At 41.0% G+C, this 20,798-nt stretch overlaps 1 protein-coding gene across 4 annotated transcripts in view; it reads left to right on the plus strand.

The window, feature by feature from the left end:
* apaf1 (apoptotic peptidase activating factor 1) overlaps positions 1 to 20,798 on the plus strand; it is a 206,046-nt gene that overhangs the window by 122,446 nt on the left and 62,802 nt on the right. For all 4 annotated transcript variants that reach the window (XM_068004839.1, XM_068004836.1, XM_068004838.1 and 1 more), the window contains 2 exons: positions 2,363 to 2,488; positions 15,144 to 15,263. In XM_068004839.1, coding sequence (XP_067860940.1) covers positions 2,363 to 2,488; positions 15,144 to 15,263 — 246 coding nt within the window. The remainder of the gene's footprint in view (positions 1 to 2,362; positions 2,489 to 15,143; positions 15,264 to 20,798) is intronic.

Raw genomic sequence — 20,798 nt, forward strand, 5'->3', positions numbered from 1 at the left:
GAACTAGAGGTGACATGAGGAAACTTTTTTTACGCAGAGAGTTGTTATAATCTGGAATGCACTGCCTGAAAGGGTAGTGGTAGCTTTCAAAAGGGAATTGGATAAGTACTTGAAGGGAAAAGATTTAGAGGGCTATGGGGAAAGAGCAAGGAAGTGGGACTAATCGGATAGCTCTTTCAAAGAGCCGGAACAGGCAAGATGGGCTGAATGACCTCCTGTGCTGCAACATACAATGATAAAGAAAGAAACACTTGCATTTAAGAAGAAATTGTGGTAATCTTAACAGGGTCCTAGCCAAATTTGGTGTTGCATGACAACATAAGTTGTGTGCCAGGTGCAATCAAGTCTCCAGCCCCTGGACTTAAGGCTTTAAGTGAGAGGTGGGAGGGGTGGAAAAGGCTACGGTACTCAAATGAGGGGTAGGGAAAATCCTGACATGGGACGTGATGAGAGCTGTGCTGTTGCCGCAGTCTGGGCAGGAATGTGGGGAGCTTGTCGCCAAGCAGGGATGCTTCGATGACTGGAAAGGAGTTACTGCCCATTAGCCAAATTTCAGTCAGTGCCAGTGTCAATTGATTCATCTGTGATTTAGCGAGTGGTGAGGGACTTTTGCAATATTTTTTGAAACAATAGAGTTTTGAGAAAATTTAAACACATATATTCTACCTGTTTAACATGTAATGTTCAAATGGAGAGGGGTGGGGAACAAACAGTAATTTAGAATTAGGGGAATTGAGGATGTGGGCTGTGACGTATGGATGAAGCATATTCTCCAAATGATGTGGGACAAGGTCATGCAAGCATTCAAGGACAAGGATCCTGTTATTGATTTTTTTCAGCACAGGGAGTTAGTGGAGCTTGGCAAGCATGGTGCAGTCTAAAATGAAAGACTCTTTTGCAGGAGAGCAGTCAGCCTGCAGAGTGCTGAATTAACTGAACATAAGAAATAGGAGCAGCAGTAGGCCATACGGCCCCTCGAGCCTGATCCGCCATTCAATAAGATCATGGCTGATTTTCGACCTCAACTCCACTTTCCCGCCCGATCCCCATATCCCTTGATTCCCTTAGACTCCTAAAATTTATCTATCTCAGCCTTAAATATACTCAATGACTGAGCATCCACAGCCCTCTGGGGTAGAGAATTCCAAAGATTCACAACCCTCTGAGTGAAGAAATTTCTCCTCATCTCAGTCCTAAATGGCTGATCCCTTATCCTGAGCCTATGCCCCCTAGTTCTAGACTCTCCAGCCAGGGGAAGCAGCCTCTCAGCATCTACCCTGTCAAGCCCTCTCAGAATCGTATATGTTTCAATGAGATCACCCCTCATTCTTCTAAACTCCAGAGAGTATAGGCCCATTCTACTCAATCTCTCCTCATAGGACAATCCTCTCAACCCAGGAATCAATCTCGTGAACCATCATTGCACTGCCTCTAAGGCAAGTATATCCTTCCTTGGGTAAGGAGACCAAAACTGTACACAGTATTCCAGGTGTGGTCTTACCAAAGCCCTGTACAATTGCAGCAAGACTTCCTTACTCTTGTACTCCAACCCCCCTGTAATAAAGGCCAACATACCATTTGCCTTCCTAATTGCTTTGCTGTACCTGCATGTTAACTTTCTGTGTTTCGTATACAATCTCACCATTTAAAAAAATATTCTGTTTTTCTATTCTTCCTATCAAATTGAATAACCTCACGTTTCCCCACATTATACTCCATCTGCCATCTGAAGGTTGTGAAGGGAATTATAACAAGACGAGATGAGAGTGTGCTTGGAATTAGTTGTATGAATAATCTTGGAGATGGCGAGGTAATGTAGACGCTGGCAAGGGAAGCATTGGTGAAATTGTTCTTACTGTAGTTATATTAAGTGCAATATTTGCAAGTAAATTTCTATATTGGCATATAGAAATTGAACCATTCATTTCAAAACAGTATCATCTGAGAATTATTAACGATATGAAATGTGAAATGCAACATCCTCTATAAAGACTGATAACTATGCAAAAACATATAGAGCAGTTTTTCTTTGGTTTCTGTACTTGAGGAGCGCTGTAGTGCAGGTTCTTTGGTAAAAACACTCCGCACAGAGCAGCTAAATTGGAAAATGAAAATGGAAAGCATTCGGGCTCTCAGCAACACTTAGCTTTTCTTAAGAAACTTTTGCTTGGTGCAATTATGAACTGATGTTTGAGTTGCACAATCATAGCTTTTACAGTGCATCGTTTAACTAACACGCTACTGCAAATATTCTTCATTTTTAGCTGCCAATTAATCCTTTTTTTTAGAATTGCTCTCTGCTCCTCACCTTTCTGCTGTTGTGATAATACATGTTGAATCATTGATGTGTTTTTTCTCTAAGGTTCTGGAGCTTCCAAGTGGTAAAATCCTGAGGACATTAATAGGCCACACGGAATGTGTCCAACGATGTCAGTTTACATCTGATGGGATAACACTGATTTCCAGCTCTGATGACGCCACAATAAGGGTAAGAAAAAGTTATGTTCTGGAAGTCTTGTTCTACATCTGTATAAAAGTACATCTTTTGACACTGTTCTGTCTCATTTGAACCGTTTCGAATTTTTTTAAATTGAAAAAAAATTTGTTTTTTACCCTCATTATGTAACTTACTTAGCCTGTCACTGGAAAACTAAGTTACATAATGTGCTCATAACTGGTGAAAGGCAGGCTCAGACCTGACATCGGGAAGCACTTCTTCACTTAGAGCGATCAATACTTGGAATAGTTTTCTGCGAAGGGTAGTGGAGGCAAAAACTCTGGAATCATTCAAGAGACAGCAGTTAGACACTGTGATGGGCATTTACAGGATGAGCTAGATGAGCAAAATAGTCTTCCAGATCTGTAATTTGTGAAAATACTGAAACAGAATTTTAGTTTTAATTAACAAGATATACATGTAAAAGTCATCCAATAAGTTGCCAGGAATTAATATACCTACAAGTGACATTGCTACGGCTGTGGATTGAATTGGTTCTTCAGAAGCTTGTGTAGATTTGCAGTCTGAAATTCTTGGAGAAGAACTAAAACTAAACACGTTGCATTATGAAAAAAATATTTGTACAGATATCTAGAAGACGTAGCTGTTTTGCATTGAAAGTTAGGGATGATATGAACTTTAATTGCATATTTTAAAGCACATATATAGTTTAATTGGATCTCCTGTGACTTTGTCCACAGGAAGCTAGGACGAAATGAATTTCCCTCAGAGTGCACTGATGACTCTGTAGGGAAAGGTATATAGATCGGCAGCTGTTGGAGCTTATTAGGCTCCATCTAGTGGTAGAAGTTTGGAGCTGCAGGCGTGACTGTGTGTCACAGTGGTGATGCCCAAATAAGTGTGCGACATACATAGCAAATTTAATATAATAGTTCAAATAGTTGAATGAGAAATAATGCAATCATGTTCTTTTATGGTACAAAGTGTAAAAAGATGATTTTTCGCAACCAATGGAACGTTTGCTTCCTGAATTAAAACTTACAGATTTAAGTTCCAGACCTGTGGTCAGGGTCATCCACTTGTCTTAACTGGGTGATGAGTCAGATCTTGACTAACTGTGCATCTAGAGAACTGTGTTGTCTAATCAATGTATGTCATTGATCATTGTGCAGAAATTTACAGCTTGAATTGGACTGCCTTCTGACTGGAAGGATATGTGATTAGAAAGAGAGCAGCCAGATGGAAAGATTGTTTTGTGCAAGAAGAAAAATCCATCTGAAATTGGGTTCATAGCCAACCCATAAACTGCAGCACATTGTGTTCCTGAATAGTAGTAAATGATCCCACAGGGACTTAATTCAACTCTTCTTTTGTTAAGAGCTATTTGGATAATTCTAGAGTACGTCAAAGATTCATGGACTATTAGGGAAACGTTGGCAATCACACTCAAATTTGAATATTCATAAAATATAAATGTTTTATATACAACAGTATCCCTGATCCCAACTCCATAAAAATGTAATTTTTTTGATGATTCATCCGTTTGAGTGCATAACATCACTATTTAGATTTTTTAAATTCAGGAAATGGAAAGGAAATAAATTCTGCCCTGCATTTTAGTATTGACCTCAAGGTCTCCATACTCATCAACTTGGTAAGTATAAAGACAGAAATCTGGGTTCCTGATGATGCCACATTGATGTATTGAAGATTTACCCTTCCCCGATTTCATGAAGTGGTGGAACATCAACGCAATATCTGCATTAAGTCAGAACTGCCTTCTCCACCCGTGTAGGGGCAGAAACCTTTGAAGCTTCTTGCTTCATCTGGATTCAGAGCATCAGGGACTGACATCTGGACATGACTCCTCGCTGAGATACATCAATAAACGGTGTGTGATAAGGCATTTAATGAAATGTTTTCCCTTGGGGTTTTCCCACAAGCCAAAGGTAGGCAATATCTTCACACTAGAAAGAAGAATTGGGCCTCCCTCCTCTTTATAGGGTAAATTCACCAATCGTCTACTCTCAAATGTTGCGTGTCAGGGAATCGCCACTAAGTATTGAGGCTTTATCGCCAACTCATGCTCTTTTTAAGTGCAACGCCCAGCTAACAATGTGGGATTGGGTACAGGCACCTTGTTATACTTGTGATACTGCCTTTCTAAATTTGTATCCTGGGGGGGTTTTCCCACAAACAAAGTTAGGCAAAATCTTCACACTAGAAATTGCAGAGGCTCTGGCCACAATCTTCTAATTCTCCTTAGATATGGGGATGGTGCTGGAGGATTGAAAAATGTTACACCCCTGTTCAAAAAAGGGGGAGAGGGATAAACCAGGCAATTGCAGGCCAGTCAGTGGTGGGGAAACTTTTAGAGACAATAATCTGGGACAAAATTAATTGACACTTGGAAAAGGATGGGCTAATAAATGAAATTCAGCACGAATTTGTTAGAGGAAAATCGTGTTTGACTAACTTGATTGAGTTCTTTGATGAATTAATGGGGAGGGTTGATGAGGGTAGTGTGGTTGTTGTTGTTGTGTATGTGGACTTTCAAAAGGCATTTGATAAAGTACCACATAATAGACTTGTTAGAAAAATTAATGCCCATGGGATTAAAAGGACAATGACAACGTGGATACAAAATTGGCTAGGGGACAGAAAGCAGAGAGTAGTGGTGAACGGTTGTTTTTCAGGCTGGAGGGAAATACAGAGTTGTGGTCCCCACGGGTCATTATTAGGACCACTGCAATATATATTATATTAATGACCTAGACTTGGATATAGAGGGTATAATTTCAAAGTTTGGAGATGACACAAAACTTAGAAACGTAGTAAACAATGTGGAGGATAGTAACAAACTTCAGGAGGGCATTGACAGACTGGTGAAATGGGCAGTCACATGGCAGATGAAATTTAACACTGTGAAGTGATGCATTTTGGTAGGAAGAATGGAGGAGGCAATATAAACAAAATGGTACAATTCTAAAGAGGGTGCAGGAACACCTGGGGGTGCAAATACACAAATCTTTGATGGTAGCAAGACAAGTTGATAAGGCTATTAAAAAGCATTTGGGATCCTGAGCTTTATCAATAGAAGCATACAGTACAAAAGCGAGGAAGTTATGCTAAACATTTATAGAATACTGGTTAGGCCTCAGCTGGAGTATTGTGTTCAATTCTGGGCACCACACTTTAGGAAGGATGTTGAGGCCTTACAGAGGGTGCAGAAGAGATTTACTAGAATGGTGCCAGGGATGAGGGACTTCAGTTATGTGGAGATACTGGAGAAGCTGGGGTTGTTGTCCTTAGAACAGAGAAGGTTAAGGGGAGATTTGATAAGAGGTGTTCAAAATCATGAACAGTTTTGACAGAGTGAATAAGGAGAAACTGTTTCCAGTGACAAGGTTCGGTAACCATAGGACACAGATTTAAGATGTCTGGCTAAAGACCCTGAGGTGTCATGAGGAAACATTTTTTTGTGCAGCGAGTTGTAGTGGTCTGGAATGCACTGCCTGAGAGGGTGGTGGAAGCAGATTCAATAGTAATTTTCAAAAGGGAATTGGATAAATACTTGAAGGGAAATGATTTAGAGGGCTATGGGGAAAGAGCAGGGGAGTGGGACTAATTGGCTAGCTCTTTCAAAGAGCTGGCACAGGCACAATAGGCCGAATGGCCGCCTCCTGTGCTGTACCTACTATGATATGATACTATGATTTACAACATAATTGTGGATTGACTAGTTAAAATTCCTACTGTGACTCCATGCCTGAAATTTTGGAAGAACTAGCAAAAAGAACAACCATCTTCAGCCAGAAGTGCCGAGTGGAAGATCCATCTCAGCCTCCTCCCGATATCGCCACCATCACGGAAGCCAGTCTTCGGCCAATTCGATTCACTCCACGTGATATCAAGAAACGGCTGAGTGCACTGGATACAGCAAAGGCTATGGGCCCCGACAACATCCCAGCTGTAGTGCTGAAGACTTGTGCTCCAGAACTAGCTGCGCCTCTAGCCAAGCTGTTCCAGTACAGCTACAACACTGGCATCTACCCGACAATGTGGAAAATTGCCCAGGTATGTCCTGTCCACAAAAAACAGGACAAATCCAATCCGGCCAATTACCGCCCCATCAGTCTACTCTCAATCATCAGCAAAGTGATGGAAGGTGTCGTCGATAGTGCTATCAAACGGCACTTACTCACCAATAACCTGCTCACCGATGCTCAGTTTGGGTTCCGCCAGGACCACTCGGCTCCAGACCATGGACAAAAGAGCTGAATTCCAGAGGTGAGGTGAGAGTGACTGCCCTTGACATCAAGGCAGCATTTGACCGAGTGTGGCACCATGGAGCCCTAGTAAAATTGAAGTCAATGGGAATCAGGGGGAAAACTCTCCAGTGGCTGGAGTCATACCTAGCACAAAGGAAGATGGTAGTGGTTGTTGGAGGCCAATCATCTCAGCCCCAGGGCATTGCCGCAGGAGTTCCTCAGGGCAGTGTCCTCGGCCCAACCATCTTCAGCTGCTTCATCAATGACCTTCCTTCCATCATAAGGTCAGAAATGAGGATGTTCGCTGATGACTGCACAGTGTTCAGTTCCATTCGCAACCCCTCAGATAATGAAGCAGTCCGAGCCTGAATGCAGCAAGACCTGGACAACATCCAGGCTTGGGCTCATAAGTGGCAAGTAACATTCGCGCCAGATAAGTGCCAAGCAATGACCATCTCCAACAAGAGAGAGTCTAACCACCTCCCCTTGACATTCAACGGCATTACCATCGCCAAATCCCCCACCATCAACATCCTGGGGGTCACCATTGACCAGAAACTTAACTGGACCAGCCATATAAATACTGTGGCTACGAGAGCAGGTCAGAGGCTGGGTATTCTGCGGCGAGTGACTCACCTCCTGACTCCCCAAAGCCTTTCCACCATCTACAAGGCACAAGTCAGGAGTGTGATGGAATACTCTCCACTTGCCTGGATGAGTGCAGCTCCAACAACACTCAAGAAGCTCGACACCATCCAAGATAAAGCAGCCCGCTTGATTGGCACCCCATCCACCACCCTAAACATTCACTCCCTTCACCACCGGCGCACTGTGGCTGCAGTGTGCACCATCCACAGGATGCACTGCAGCAACTCGCCAAGGCTTCTTCGACAGCACCTCCCAAACCCGCGACCTCTACCACCTAGAAGGAAACATTTGCCTGAGGAAGGAGGAAATCTCCGAAAGCTTGTGAATTTAAAATAAAATTGCTGGACTATAACTTGGTGTTGTAAAATTGTTTACAACCTAGAAGGACAAGAGCTGCAGGCGCATGGGAACAACACCACCTGCAGGTTCCCCTCCAAGTCACACACCATCCCGACTTGGAAATATATTGCCGTTCCTTCATTGTCGCTGGGTCAAAATCCTGGAACTCCCTTCCTAACAGCACTGTGGGAGAACCGTCACCACACGGACTGCAGCGGTTCAAGAAGGCGGCTCACCACCACCTTCTCGAGGGCAATTAGCGATGGGCAATAAATGCCGGCCTTGCCAGCGACGCCCACATCCCGTGAACGAATTTTAAAAAAACAAGAACATTGTGAAATGTTTTTTGCTATGAAAGTTGATTGTTTTCAGCAGTTGCTGCTAACTGCTTTCACTCTTACTGATTTTTTGTATGATCAGTTCAGTTTCTGCAGCTTACCAGATAAATTTAAAATTGTTACATTGCAATTGAATCTGGTTTCACAGTGAAAGATTTCCCTGTGTGTATGTAATAACTGACGTGCCTTCTGGCTGTAATTTTGAAATCTCGATTCATTTGGTTTTTGTGAATTATTCTCGATATGTAGCAACCTTTTGAACTCTTGATTTCTTTTTATTCTCTCTAGTCTTTCAGATAATACAAAAATTCTAATAGGAATTGACTTCCGTCAGCATCTTGCCTCATTTTAAAGAGCAGATGCTTCAGTTGTGAAATCTTGCACTTAATTTGTGTGGTGTGTGCATGTCACCAATGACTGCTACAGCCAGTTCAAAGAATTGAAGATTGTGGATGTTCTTTCCTCATGCCTGCCTCCAAAACAGATTAAGTTGTAACAGACCAGACTGTTGATAAATCGTGTTTCTATCCCGGAGGTGTCTGCATTCAGTCTCATTGTTTCATCACTGGAAATAGCTACGTTGACAAAGCTTCAGAGCTGTCAAAAGGGTGTTGGAGGATGATTGGTAAGATTCTGAAAGAGATCAAAGAAACTCATAGCTCAGCTGTTAGGACCTTATCCACACAACTCTAATCAACCAAAACAGTTGGGAAATCAAATTCTAATGTTCTTTGATCTCCTCCCCCCCACCCCCACCCCCAAAGAAAATGCCTCAAATTTGACAAAATCCCCCCTCCTCCCCCAAGGCTGTTAGGATGGCTTAACGTTTCCTTCCCATCAGCAAAGAGCTCACGCATTTATTCAGGAACATAACCAGAAGGCTATGGTGTAAGGTATGCTCCAAAATTAGCGATTGCTCACTTCTCAGCTCCATTAGACAAGCAACAACGTTGATGGGGAGCAACTGTCTGAAGCTATTGTGTGCACACAGCTGGCAATCACTTGTGTTGTAAATAATTCACACTTTGGCTGATTTATGGAAAATTATGATTTATTGTCAATGAAATTTCAGACATGGGGTAACAGGTGAATCTAGCTCTGACTGGCCAGTCTGGTATGACATGGGTGCATATGCGATTATTGAGGAGGCATTATCCAGCATTTGATTTAGATAAAAGGAATGACTGAATTATAACAGTTAGAAGTTCATATTTGTCCTTTGGTTTCTTTTTTGTGTGAATGTAGTTGAGAAGCATTCTATCTCTATAGCATGGTGCAAATAAGTTTATTTAATTTCGTTCAGTTCAAGTGCCTTAACTGAAATCACCAAAATGGAGCTCTTAGACTGCCAACAGTTGCAGGGAACTCTAGCTTTTAATTAATATAAAATAAAAACAGAAAATGCTGGAAATACTCAGCAGGTCAGGCAGCATCTGTGGAGAGAGAAACAGAGTTAACGTTTTAGGTCAATGACCTTTCGTCAGAACCAGATTTCCAGCATCTGCAGTATTTTGCTTTTGTTCTAGCTTTTCAACTCTGTTTTCTGCTTACACTGAAATGAACTGTGAACCTACAGTAATAGAACCATAGAATTTACATCACAGGCAGCCACTCGGCCCATCATGCCAGCTCTTCACTAGAGCAATCTAAAATTAATCCCACTTCCCTGCTCTCTTCTTCTTTCCTCATGGTGCTGTATCTTCCAGTTTTCCCTTAAAAGATGCAATGGTCGCTGCCTCAGCTACTTCCTATGGCAAAGCTTTCCAGGCTCCAATAACTAAAGAAATTTCCCTTAGCCCTGTTCCTCACTGTCTCTCCAAGCCCAGAATGAAAAAAGGGTCCATTAAGTCTTTGTGTACTTCGTCAGTCCACTCCCTAAAAAGAATGCATGGAAAGCACACAGGCTGCATTAAGTTAAGGCATTGCAATGCTACTGCTACGGGATCCTGGAGAGTGCTGTGCAGGAGACGAGACCTACAGGACAGAAAACTGGTATTTCAATGATACTATTTTAGATTTTATTTTCTTTTCCAAAAAACTTGATTTGAATTTTCTTTTTGTTTTGTCTTTTATTGTTAATGTGAAAGGTCAGCTTTGGCATTTTTCCCCTAAATACTTTATTCGGATTTGTGGAAACTGTAACTCATCAAACTCATTAGAAGTACAGAAACTATTGAATTATTTGAATATTCATGGTGCCACTCACAATACATTTAAAGTGTTTCTGATATTCATCATTTGTTTCCCAAATTTAGGATTTGTAGCCCCGATTTTTAAGAATATCTAGTTAGTGCAAGTGATTGATGTATGGAGCATGTTGAGAGCTGCAGTCTGAATATTGGCAATGATAAATCAACTTTTGACATTTTTAACATCAAACTAAGACTACAGGAGTAATGAGTTTATCAGAATACCAATTTTATTTCTCCGGTCAATGGGAGGGGTCAGACATATCTAGAGAATTGTTCCTTACAATACCCCATCAAGCAGCTGGAATTTTGGTTTCCTAGACGAGGATGACCTTTCCATTCTGGAAATGTCCACTTTTTGTTTTTGTACTGGGGAACCGAAGTCAGGCTTAATGTACAAATGGGCTGTTGGATGAAAAGGGGGTCTGGAATAAGAAATGGTGGCTGAATTTTAGTGTGGATATACATGCAAGGTTACAAACTAAAAAACAGAAAATGTATACATGATGAAGAGATACTTGAGCAAAAGTGGAAAAAGAAAAAGATTTTGGGGTGATTATTAACCATTCGCCAAAAGTGTCTAGTCAATGTGAATCTGTATGAATAAAATGAAGGAAATACTGGGATGTATCTCATGGGCATTTAGTTACTTTAACCTTAATCATTGGCTAGGCTGTATTTGGAACACCTGAATTTGGGTATCCTACCTTCAAAATAACATTGATTTATATAACAGAGGTTCTGAGAAGATTATGACCGAAACGTACAGCTTGGCGTTATAAACAGAAATTGACAGAAGTGAACTTGTTTCCATTAAAGGAGATTCATGGGGGCATGATCCATGTTCTTTAAATGCTGAGAGGAGCAGATAAAGTAGACGTGAGCAGGTTATTTAACTTGGAATGTGAGAACAGAACTAGAGAATGCAACTATAAAATTAACCCTCAAGCAATATGATTTAAAAGACATTTTCCCTACAAAGTTGTGGATAGTGAAGGAGACTCCCAGTAAAAGCTCACACCTTTAAAGCCAGCTGGGTGAATATCTGGTTGAGAATGGGATTCAGGGCTATCGTATATGTGATTGATGTTTGGATATCATGGTCTTAGCCACTTGTCATGCTAAGGAAGACACCCAGTCAAAGGGTGCATAATATAAGCTGTAAAGCTAGGTATTCTAGAGTTTTGTTTCATTTATCTTTTTTTGAGGGCAGGGAACAGAGAGGTTTGTGGAACCTCTTCTAGGAGCTGTGTATTAACTGCATGTGCTTTTTCCCCAGTGCTCCATTAATGTTGCTGTTAACTGGCCACTGGCAACGGCAAATGGATGGCCAGTGATAACTCTACTCATGATTTTCTTTTCCTCCTGCGGTAATGTGAATGAGATCAGAAAATCAGCAGTTAGTAGCGTTGCGATTTCTGTCTTTTAATGTCGGCATTACTGTCACCCTACATAACGCATGTAATGAGAAAAAGTCAGTTGGCCCATCAAACCCATTTCTGCAACTGATGGATTGTGGTGGAGAAACAATGGCAAGAGGAGAGTCATTACTAGACACCTGTGTGTATTTCCTACTGGCCAGTTAAGAGCAGCATTGGTGGAGAACTGGGGAAATGTTTACCCTCACCCACTGCACAATCTGGCAAGACCACAAAAATGGGAGGAAATAAGTTGAAGGTAGGGAATTTAAACCCTCAAAAATACTCGACAATAAGCTTTTAAATATGCAGTTATCCCTTAAATGACATTTAATCCCTTAAATGGGGTAGAATAACTCAAGGCCAGTTCATTATTTTACCCTCCCTCAGTTTTACATATTTAACAGGTTACTGTAGTTTATAGTTTACCATATAAATGTATGAATATACATATTTGTGCTTGGTCATTTTAAGGGAATATTAAGAAAAATGTGCATGATATTGAGCAACTTTAATGATACTTGCTGTTGAATAATTGTTGAACAAAAATGTTTTCATTGTGTCTCACTGTGTGCCATCAGATGTACTTATTTTCTGATGGCCTTTTATTTTTTCCTTTCGTTTTTAATGTCTTCATTCCTGCTTCAGGCTTTCTCTGTAATGACCATCAATCCTGATGTTTGCACTGCAGTTCCAATTTTGCAGCTTACTGTACAAGTGAAATCGAGATTAAAACAAATAAGGGAAATCCTGCCGATATTTTTTGTAAAAGTTCTTGTAATAGTGATCTGAATTTTTTTTTTACATTGGGATTAATATAGCCTGACTCTCTACTTCCAACTACTATGAATCTGGTGTTCATGAGAATGTGTACAGTAACAGGCTCTCTACTAAAATAGATCAACCTTGCTGACTGTTGTCCTATTTGAGGGTGAAAGGTTGCATTTCAAATGGCTTTCCTTCAGTTCAGTAGAACATTTTAAATCTGCAGTTTTTGACATCCTTTTGAATTAACAATGGAAGTTGTACATTAACGTCACCTGCATTTAAAGAAATGTACATGTTTAAGTGGAATAATGAAGTTGCTGCTAATTGGGAATGAGGGCATGTATAAAAAAAAAAGTTTGGCTTAATAAAACAAAGAAAATTAAACAGGTTACTTGGCCCATCGTCTGCAATGGTGTTTTTCTCCATGAGCAACATAGCCTAATCCCACACTCCTGCTTGCTCCCATACCCACAAATATTCCTCTTTTTCAAGCAGCCAATAAAATTCCCTTTTAAAAGAATTCATGCTTAAACAACAATTTTGTCACAGAGAATTCCAAATTCTAGCCACCCTCTGAGGAAAGGCTTTCTTCTACTTTCCTCTTGAATTCTTTTTGTGATTATCTTGAATTTTTACCCTCTTTTATTATTGACTCACTGACCAGTGGAAATAATCTAGCACTACTTATCATATAAACCCTTCATAACCTTGACTAGCTCTATCGGATCACCCTTAGGTCTGCTAGAAAATAGCCCTAATGTCTCCAATCGCTTAACTAGAACAATTAATTTCTGGTAACATCGAAGTCTATCTGCACTGTAATTTTTCTATTGCTTTTATATCCCTCCTATAATGGGGTGCCCAAAACTACGCAATATTCCAAGTGGCCTAAGGTTTTGTGCATATTCAACATTACTTCCTTGCTTTTATATTCTATGCCTCTAGATACAGAATTACATTTTATACTGATAAATGGAGCTCTGATTCATTCCAGAATCCAACTGCTGCTTACTACTTGGAACTTTCTGAATTAACATCACAGCACGTTTGAACTACACTGCTTTAAAGTGGTGCTGATGTGGATACATAGCTGAATAAATTGGCAGTGGACTCTCAATCTGCTTTTGAGTCAGTGCATTTCTCTATCTATGCACTTCTGTAACAGCTGGTGTGTCCTGTGTGAAATTCCCAGGTGCTTGTGTTCACCATGTCTAATATAGGCAGCATGCATGTATGCAAAAAAAAATAGGCATGGAGGCACTCAGCAATTTACTGCCCATGTGAATTTGACTGCTGAGCCTGGATTACAGATCTGGGTCACAGCAATGTTAAAAAAAAAACTGACTTAAGAATGTGGCAGTCTATTTATTACTATTGTCCTTTAGTGCATATGATTATGGCGATTATATTCCATTGCAAATTTGTATTTATAACTCCAGTTTGGCTGTGAAAAACAAGCTATAGTTATAATCCTTTTGAGCAAAATTGTATCCAGCTTCATAAATATGCGTGAACCATTTGAAGATGTGTATCAGAGCACTGAAGGACATATTGAGCACATCAGAGCGATATGCCGCAAGTATTTAGATTAATTTTTTCTCTCAAATGTGGGATTTGCTTTGATTGTTTTTGAATGCAAGTGTACCTTAAAGCAGAAGCCTTTATCATGGATCATTCAGTACAAATGTAGACCTTGTCAATTACTTTATCAGTAGGTTCGGATTATTGCGTCTTTGCACTTCTTAAAAGCGGTTATAACTGTCAAAAGTTAATAATCTTTTTCATGAAAAATGACAATCTGAATAGAGACAATAATGGAGAAAGAAGGAAAGAATCTGCATTTATATAACACTTTTTTGTATTCTCAAGAAGTCCCCAAAGTGATTCACAGTCAGTTGAGTACTTTTAAAGTGTAGTCACTGTTGGCAAATGCTGCATTGATTTGCATACAGCAAGATCCCACAAATAGCATATAAGATAAATGACTGGTTAATCTGTTGATAGTGATGTTGGCTATGGAAGGAATTTTGGTTTGGACACCGTGCGAACTCCCTCAAATAGTGCCATTGGCTCTTTTACATCCACGTGAATTGGCAGACTGAGCCTCAGTTTAATGTTTCACATGAAATCATCTGACAGTGCTGTATTCTTTCAGTATGATACTGAACTATCAGCCTAGATTATACGCTTTAGTTCTACAGTGCAGCTTCCAACTCACAACCCTTTGACTCAGAGGCGAGAGAGCTACCAACTGAGCCAAGCTGACACAATGATCAGGGATGGTCTGAATACTAGTGTTACTGCATTGGCACCCTGAATTAAGATCCCAGTTTTAAACAGGATTCACATCTACAGACTTATCCAGGAGGGTAGATTTCATTATTATTGGGTAGCTGACTGAGGGAAAAGGTTAGCAAGATGCCTTTTCTGCACAGTGAACCAGAGCATAGAATTGGGATGAGAAGAGGATGGAGTAAAATTGGAAATGATCAGCAGGATCCACCCCAGAATACTGGTGAGTTTAGCTTTAGTTACTCAACCACCATTTCAAAAGTAAACATGAATGTAAAGATTGCATTGGGGGTAGAGTGTAAATATGAACGAATGTGAAAACAGTTATCTTCTGTTTCCCAATTAACTGCAGAACATTGGTTATCTATTGATTGAGTTATGCTGCGCGAAGTTTTAGATTAAATTCTTTGTTTTAAACATAGGTATGGAATTGGCACACAGAGGAATGCAAAGTCCTTGAAGGACACACTGAACAAGTGAAAAACTTTAAGCTGTTGAGAGAGTCACAACTTTTGTCCTGGTCCTTTGATGGGACTATGAAGGTAAGCAATACATAGTGAAAAGTTCACTTGTTGTTTTGATTGGATTTTAGCATATAAAGCCAAAATATGTTGCACTTTTTGTTTTTAATAAAATTATAAAAGAAGCAGCAATGCGGGAAGAAGTAATTTCAATTTAAGGTATTTGCCTCCTTTACATGCCTCATTTTTGTCTTTTAATTGTTTTTGTTTATATATAAAATTGACATAGTAGTTCTGGGGAATTTTGTTTTTTATGGTTTGTCATCCAGTGTTGACATTGAATATTCAGGGGTTAGATACAGCATGCTCACATGTATACTTGAGGCCCCTTTAATCTGTTCCAAAAATGTGGCTTAATACTGCTGTATCAGTGTAATTTTCTGATTTCCATACCTTCCATCCTCATGGCCTGTCTTGAGTGTGTGCCAATTGTGCCAGGTTTTGGGATGTTCTGTGTTATGGACTTAGGTTCACGAGAAGCTGACAAACTCATTTCATGTAGCATCAGTACAGTCGGCAGAGAAAGATGAATTAATCCTATCATTTTGGGCTCAACTCAAACTCTCAGAATTCGAAGGATAGGGTGCCTGACTCATTTTGTTTTGAAGCATAGCCAAGAATAAGAAATCAACAGCTGAAGAGCTCCTCTTTAGAGTTCATGGGTTGACATTTGATTGAAGCAACTGTGAAGTGGGTATGCTGTGCTGATGAAGTAAGTAGCTGAAATTGAGTTCTACAGTTATTCTGTAAAGACATGAATTGGGAATCATTGTTTTACTTTTGAAATGTACAATCTGAGTTTCACAAAACTCTGCAAGGAAAAGTTTATGTAACAAGTTTATGTAACAAAATCTCAGCGCTGCCTGTTGTTGGATGTGACCATGAATGTGACTGACTTACATGTGTGCACTTACCTCACAACAGTCCCACAGACGCGCTGACATGCGCACACAGCCCCCGCATGTGGGACTCCCGCTGGCAATTAAAGCCAGCGGGGTGCCACTTAAGCTATTTATTTTGGTATTTCAGGTTTTTTACAGACCTGATTAACGAGAAATTTTAGGAGGATTGGAATTTTATATAAAACTGGGACTGTTTCCCGTACTGGGGGAAATACTCCCAGTTCAAATGGACGTGTTTCAGCCATCAGCCTGTGGCAACTGCAGAGGTCCATTTGACAGGTGGGGGGGGGGGGGTGGGGAGACCCTCAGTCATTACAGGGGGCCATTCTGTCACTTTGGACAAAGTTTGGCCTCCACCACCCTCCTCCTAACAAAATTCACCAACTTGTACACTTACCCCGGTGTCCAGACACATGTACCTACCTTACGGACCCCCTCAGATGTACATCTTCTGGATGGGGGCCGCCGTAGCTGCAGTCATGACCTCCTTGGAGGGCGAACAGCATCACCAGCCTCGCCAGCCACGCTGTCCACCTCTGACACGTGGAGCTCCACAACACAGTGCTGTGACATGTCCACCTGCACAGCAGGAGGGAGGGCAACCGCAGAGAGAGATGCGTCGCAGAGGGCACTACCCTCGCCACAGGGTCCACACATCAAGGCTTAGCTTCCTGGACCTCTCTGAGCAGCAGTGCACACGAAGGCTCAGAGTCACTCGACATGTAGTCGTGGACATCTGCAGCCTCCTTCATGCCGAGCTGCTCCCGGCTGGCCCGAGCACCATCTTCTTACCTGTCGCTGTCAAAGTCACCACTGCCCTCAACAACTTCTCCTCTGCATCCTTCCAGGGTGCCACCGGGGACATCGTCGACGTGTCTCAGTCGTCTGCACAAAAGAGCCCTGCAAATACACCTACACCCATTCTGCAGTGACACAATGGGTGGCATCAGTTGTGGGTCTTCATAGTAATCCTCAGGAAAGGGCATTATTGCACAAACCAGACAAGATTCGCAAAGGCGTGGCAGTAGTGGTGCCAATATAATATGTGATGTGAGTTGGTCAGAAATTAAATATAAGTAACAACCGTGACAAACCCTCAAACACCCTTGTGCATGCCCACGACACATTTGCCTTATGCTGCCTACTGCACATATGTGAGTGAGGCTGACTGTGAAAGAGATGCATGAGAGGGTGAGTATGAGATAGAGCCATGAGATTGTATGAGGATTGGGTTGAGTGGTAGTGGCGGGATGAGTACTGGCGAGGTGAGTAAGTGCAGGTAAGATGAGGATGAGGTTTGAGTGGGTGTGAGGGGTGATGTGACAGAGTAGTGTTGGCAGTGCAGAAGGAGATGTGGGGTGGGGGCGGTGATGTGGCAGATGGAGTGTAGGGGAATGAGTAAGTGTACTCACTTTGGCTGACCTACTTAGGTCATTGCAGTGCCTCCTGCACTGTATGCAGGTGCGCGATAAGTTGGTGGTGCTGGTGACCTCCTCTGCCACCTCGAGCCAGGCCTTCTTGGTGGCAGAGGTAGGCCGCTTCCTCCCGCCCGCCGGGGGAAGATCTCAGTCCTCCCCCTCCTCCTCACCCCATCCAATGATACCTGGAGTGAGGCATCATTAAACCTGGGAGCAGCCTTCCCCCTGAGCTGCTCCATGCTGTAATTTTTCCTATTTCTTGCAGCATCTGTCAGTGGAGGACTGCCCCATTAAATAGAGCTCCTCCAGCTGACAGACCTTACTGCGCATGCGCAGTCCGCCCACCGCGCAGCTTAGCAGCGGGGAACCCGGAACAAGAGGTAAGTGGATCCAATTAGCCTGCGATTGCGTTCGGGGCAGACTTATTTCATTGGGCGCGTTACCCACGCGCCCAATCGCCCCCCCCCCCCCCCCCACTGCGAACCCGCCGCCCTGGTAATATCGGGCCCTTAATGTCTCTCTTGGCTTCTCTCATGACTTTTTTTCACCTGCTACTGCTTGTCGTCATCATTTACGCAATCCTCCTGAGTACCAGCTTCCTTGTATATTTTAAAAGCTGCCTTCTTACCACTGAAACTACTATTTGCTGCTACGCCTTGGCTTCTTTTGCCCTTTAATCTGGCCAGAATGAGATTTGATTGTTGCCTCACCAACATTTCTTTAATTACTTCTTGTTTTTATACTATAGGTCTCCCAATCGTTATTGCAATCCAGTTAACAAACATATTTTTCAACCTGTCAAATTCTGCTCCTTTAAGCAACAATATTTTTGTGTCACATTTTTTTTCATTCCTTCATGAGCATTCCATTCTATTGATATGATCACTTAATCTAAACTACTCCCCTATCTTGTGTATCATGATAGGATCACTATTAAAGATTAGCTGCTCAACAGACTGAGAAAGGAGGCAATTTTATACCAGCTGTAGAAACCCATTCCCTCTATTTTTCCTCTGCTGCTGTTCTCCTATCTCAGTATCTGAATAATTAAAATAGCCCTCAATCATTCAGAATTAATAATCTTTTTTGCCGCCTTGATCTACAAACACAATTCCCTGCCTATCCTCTTGTCCAGGAGATCTGTAACAGTGTCCACTAATTTCTTTCTGTAGATGTGATGTTCACTGTTATCCATATTTTCAGTCCTCTATCTGCTTTATGGTGCCTCTAGGCTTTATACCCTAGTATTTTAATCTCCCATGGAATATCTTGGTATAACCAGATTTTTGTTTTATTAGGTCACATTTTCACATTTATATTTCTGATTCTGCAAACTTGTTTCACATGCTCCTAGCATCGGTATAAAATACCTACCTCTGCTTCACTATTTCACTTTTTTACCTTTTGTCCCCTCTCCCAGAACAATTAAAACACTATCCCAGACTTGTTGAAAGTCTCCTCTCTTTACTGGTTCTGAGGGTCCTATTTGAAATTAGTTTGGGCAGTCTAAACATGTCAGTGAATGTTGGTCCACAGCACGATTTGACATAGAATTTGTAGTGCTAGTTAGAGAGGCCATAAGAATGATTGGTGTGGGAAATAGAACTGCCACATTGCAGCATAAATGTTCTTCTGAGATTGGGAAAAAGGCATGTAGTTGGATAGAACAGATGAATATTTTGTAATTTATGCTGTACCTTACCTATGCTTGATGCTGGATGTGAAAAGTTGAAAATATTACCCCACCAGTTATACTTTTCACCTCAATGAGGACAAAAGTCATGAAATTCATGTAGATTACTCCTTCATGAGGTATTAATGGTAGTTCTTGGTAATTTTGTACATTTGTTCGCCGATGTAGCTCATGCAGTTATTTTCATTTCTCAGTAGAAGCAATCCTATGGTCCTGTTGGTAAAACTCTTACTGCTTGCTGAATTATTTTTGAAAGCAAGTAGAGGTTATCTTGTTTTTATTTCTTTTCAATAAGAGGCATTATTTCTTATCTCCTTTTGTGTCCCTGGTTAAGAAGCAGGGTATGTCAATTTGCTCCCAGTCCTTCACTATGCTGCTCTGAGGGTGTGCATGAGAACAACCAAGAGTCCCTTCAATCTTTTCTCTTTTGGTAAATTGCTTGAACTCTACTTGCTGCCTCCCTATATTAGCAGGGCTGAGATTGGGAACTCAGCATCTGGCAGACTGTGGATATAAAACACGTGGTGAACCAAAATAGTTCTTTCACAACAAACTGTTATGGCTACTTCAGAAAATGGCAGTTTGATTGTAAAACATTGTTTTTTGCCAATGGTTTCTTGTATGGCTAGTTCTCTTTTTGGGAGACCAGTTGACCAACTGGAAAGTAAATTACCCAAGTCATTGTGGCACACCTACTAGTAGCAGTCTAAAGTAGCATTGGTAAAGGCCTGGAAGAATGTCGCTTAGCCATCACCTTATGTGGGGAATTGAGAGTGTAGCCTGGAGGGACCAGGAGATAATAGAATCCTTTGTACAGAAGTGACAATCAAAATGGTGCGTGAAGCTCTAGTGTCTGTAATAGGCTAGTGTCTGCTGGGCTAATACCAAGAATATTCCCATATTTTTAATTATTTCTCTGTATTAAGTTAATTATTTCCTCTGTTTTAAGATTATTTCATGAATAGAAAAGTAAATCTATATGTTAGATCAAACAAACAATGCATAATGCATGATTGTAAAAGGTTCTAACTAATAACACCATTGTGACATTCTGAACAAGTTTTTATTCAGAATCTGTACAATATGATCAAAGACTGTGACAAGCTATTAAAAACTTCAAAAGCTTTTAGCTTTTAGAACAAGGACATAAAGTAATTAAAACATTATTTTAAACTCCCTTGTGAATATACGAGAAATGTTTAATAGGTTTATGCATTATTGAAATAATGTAGACAGGAAGCAAAATTGACTCCGTAGATCGCAAAACACAGCCAAGAAAAGGTGTAATAATGTACACTGTCAGCAAACTTTAAGACTTTTATAGGTAATTATATGAACCAGTACTTTGTGAAAGAAATACTCCATACATGCTGAAATATTCATCTGAAAAATGCATTGCTTATCTTCAATAAATTAAAATGTGAAATTTACAATTTAAAAAAATCAGAGGTGTCTCGAATTCCAATTGGGTAATCATCTTCTCCATGTTTCCCAGAGTAGGCATAAAAGTATGACATTTGTGAACTTTGCTAATTAAAAGCAC

The sequence above is a fragment of the Heptranchias perlo genome, chromosome 24, assembly GCF_035084215.1.
Source record: "Heptranchias perlo isolate sHepPer1 chromosome 24, sHepPer1.hap1, whole genome shotgun sequence".
In the NCBI taxonomy this organism is placed as follows: Eukaryota; Metazoa; Chordata; class Chondrichthyes; order Hexanchiformes; family Hexanchidae; genus Heptranchias; species Heptranchias perlo.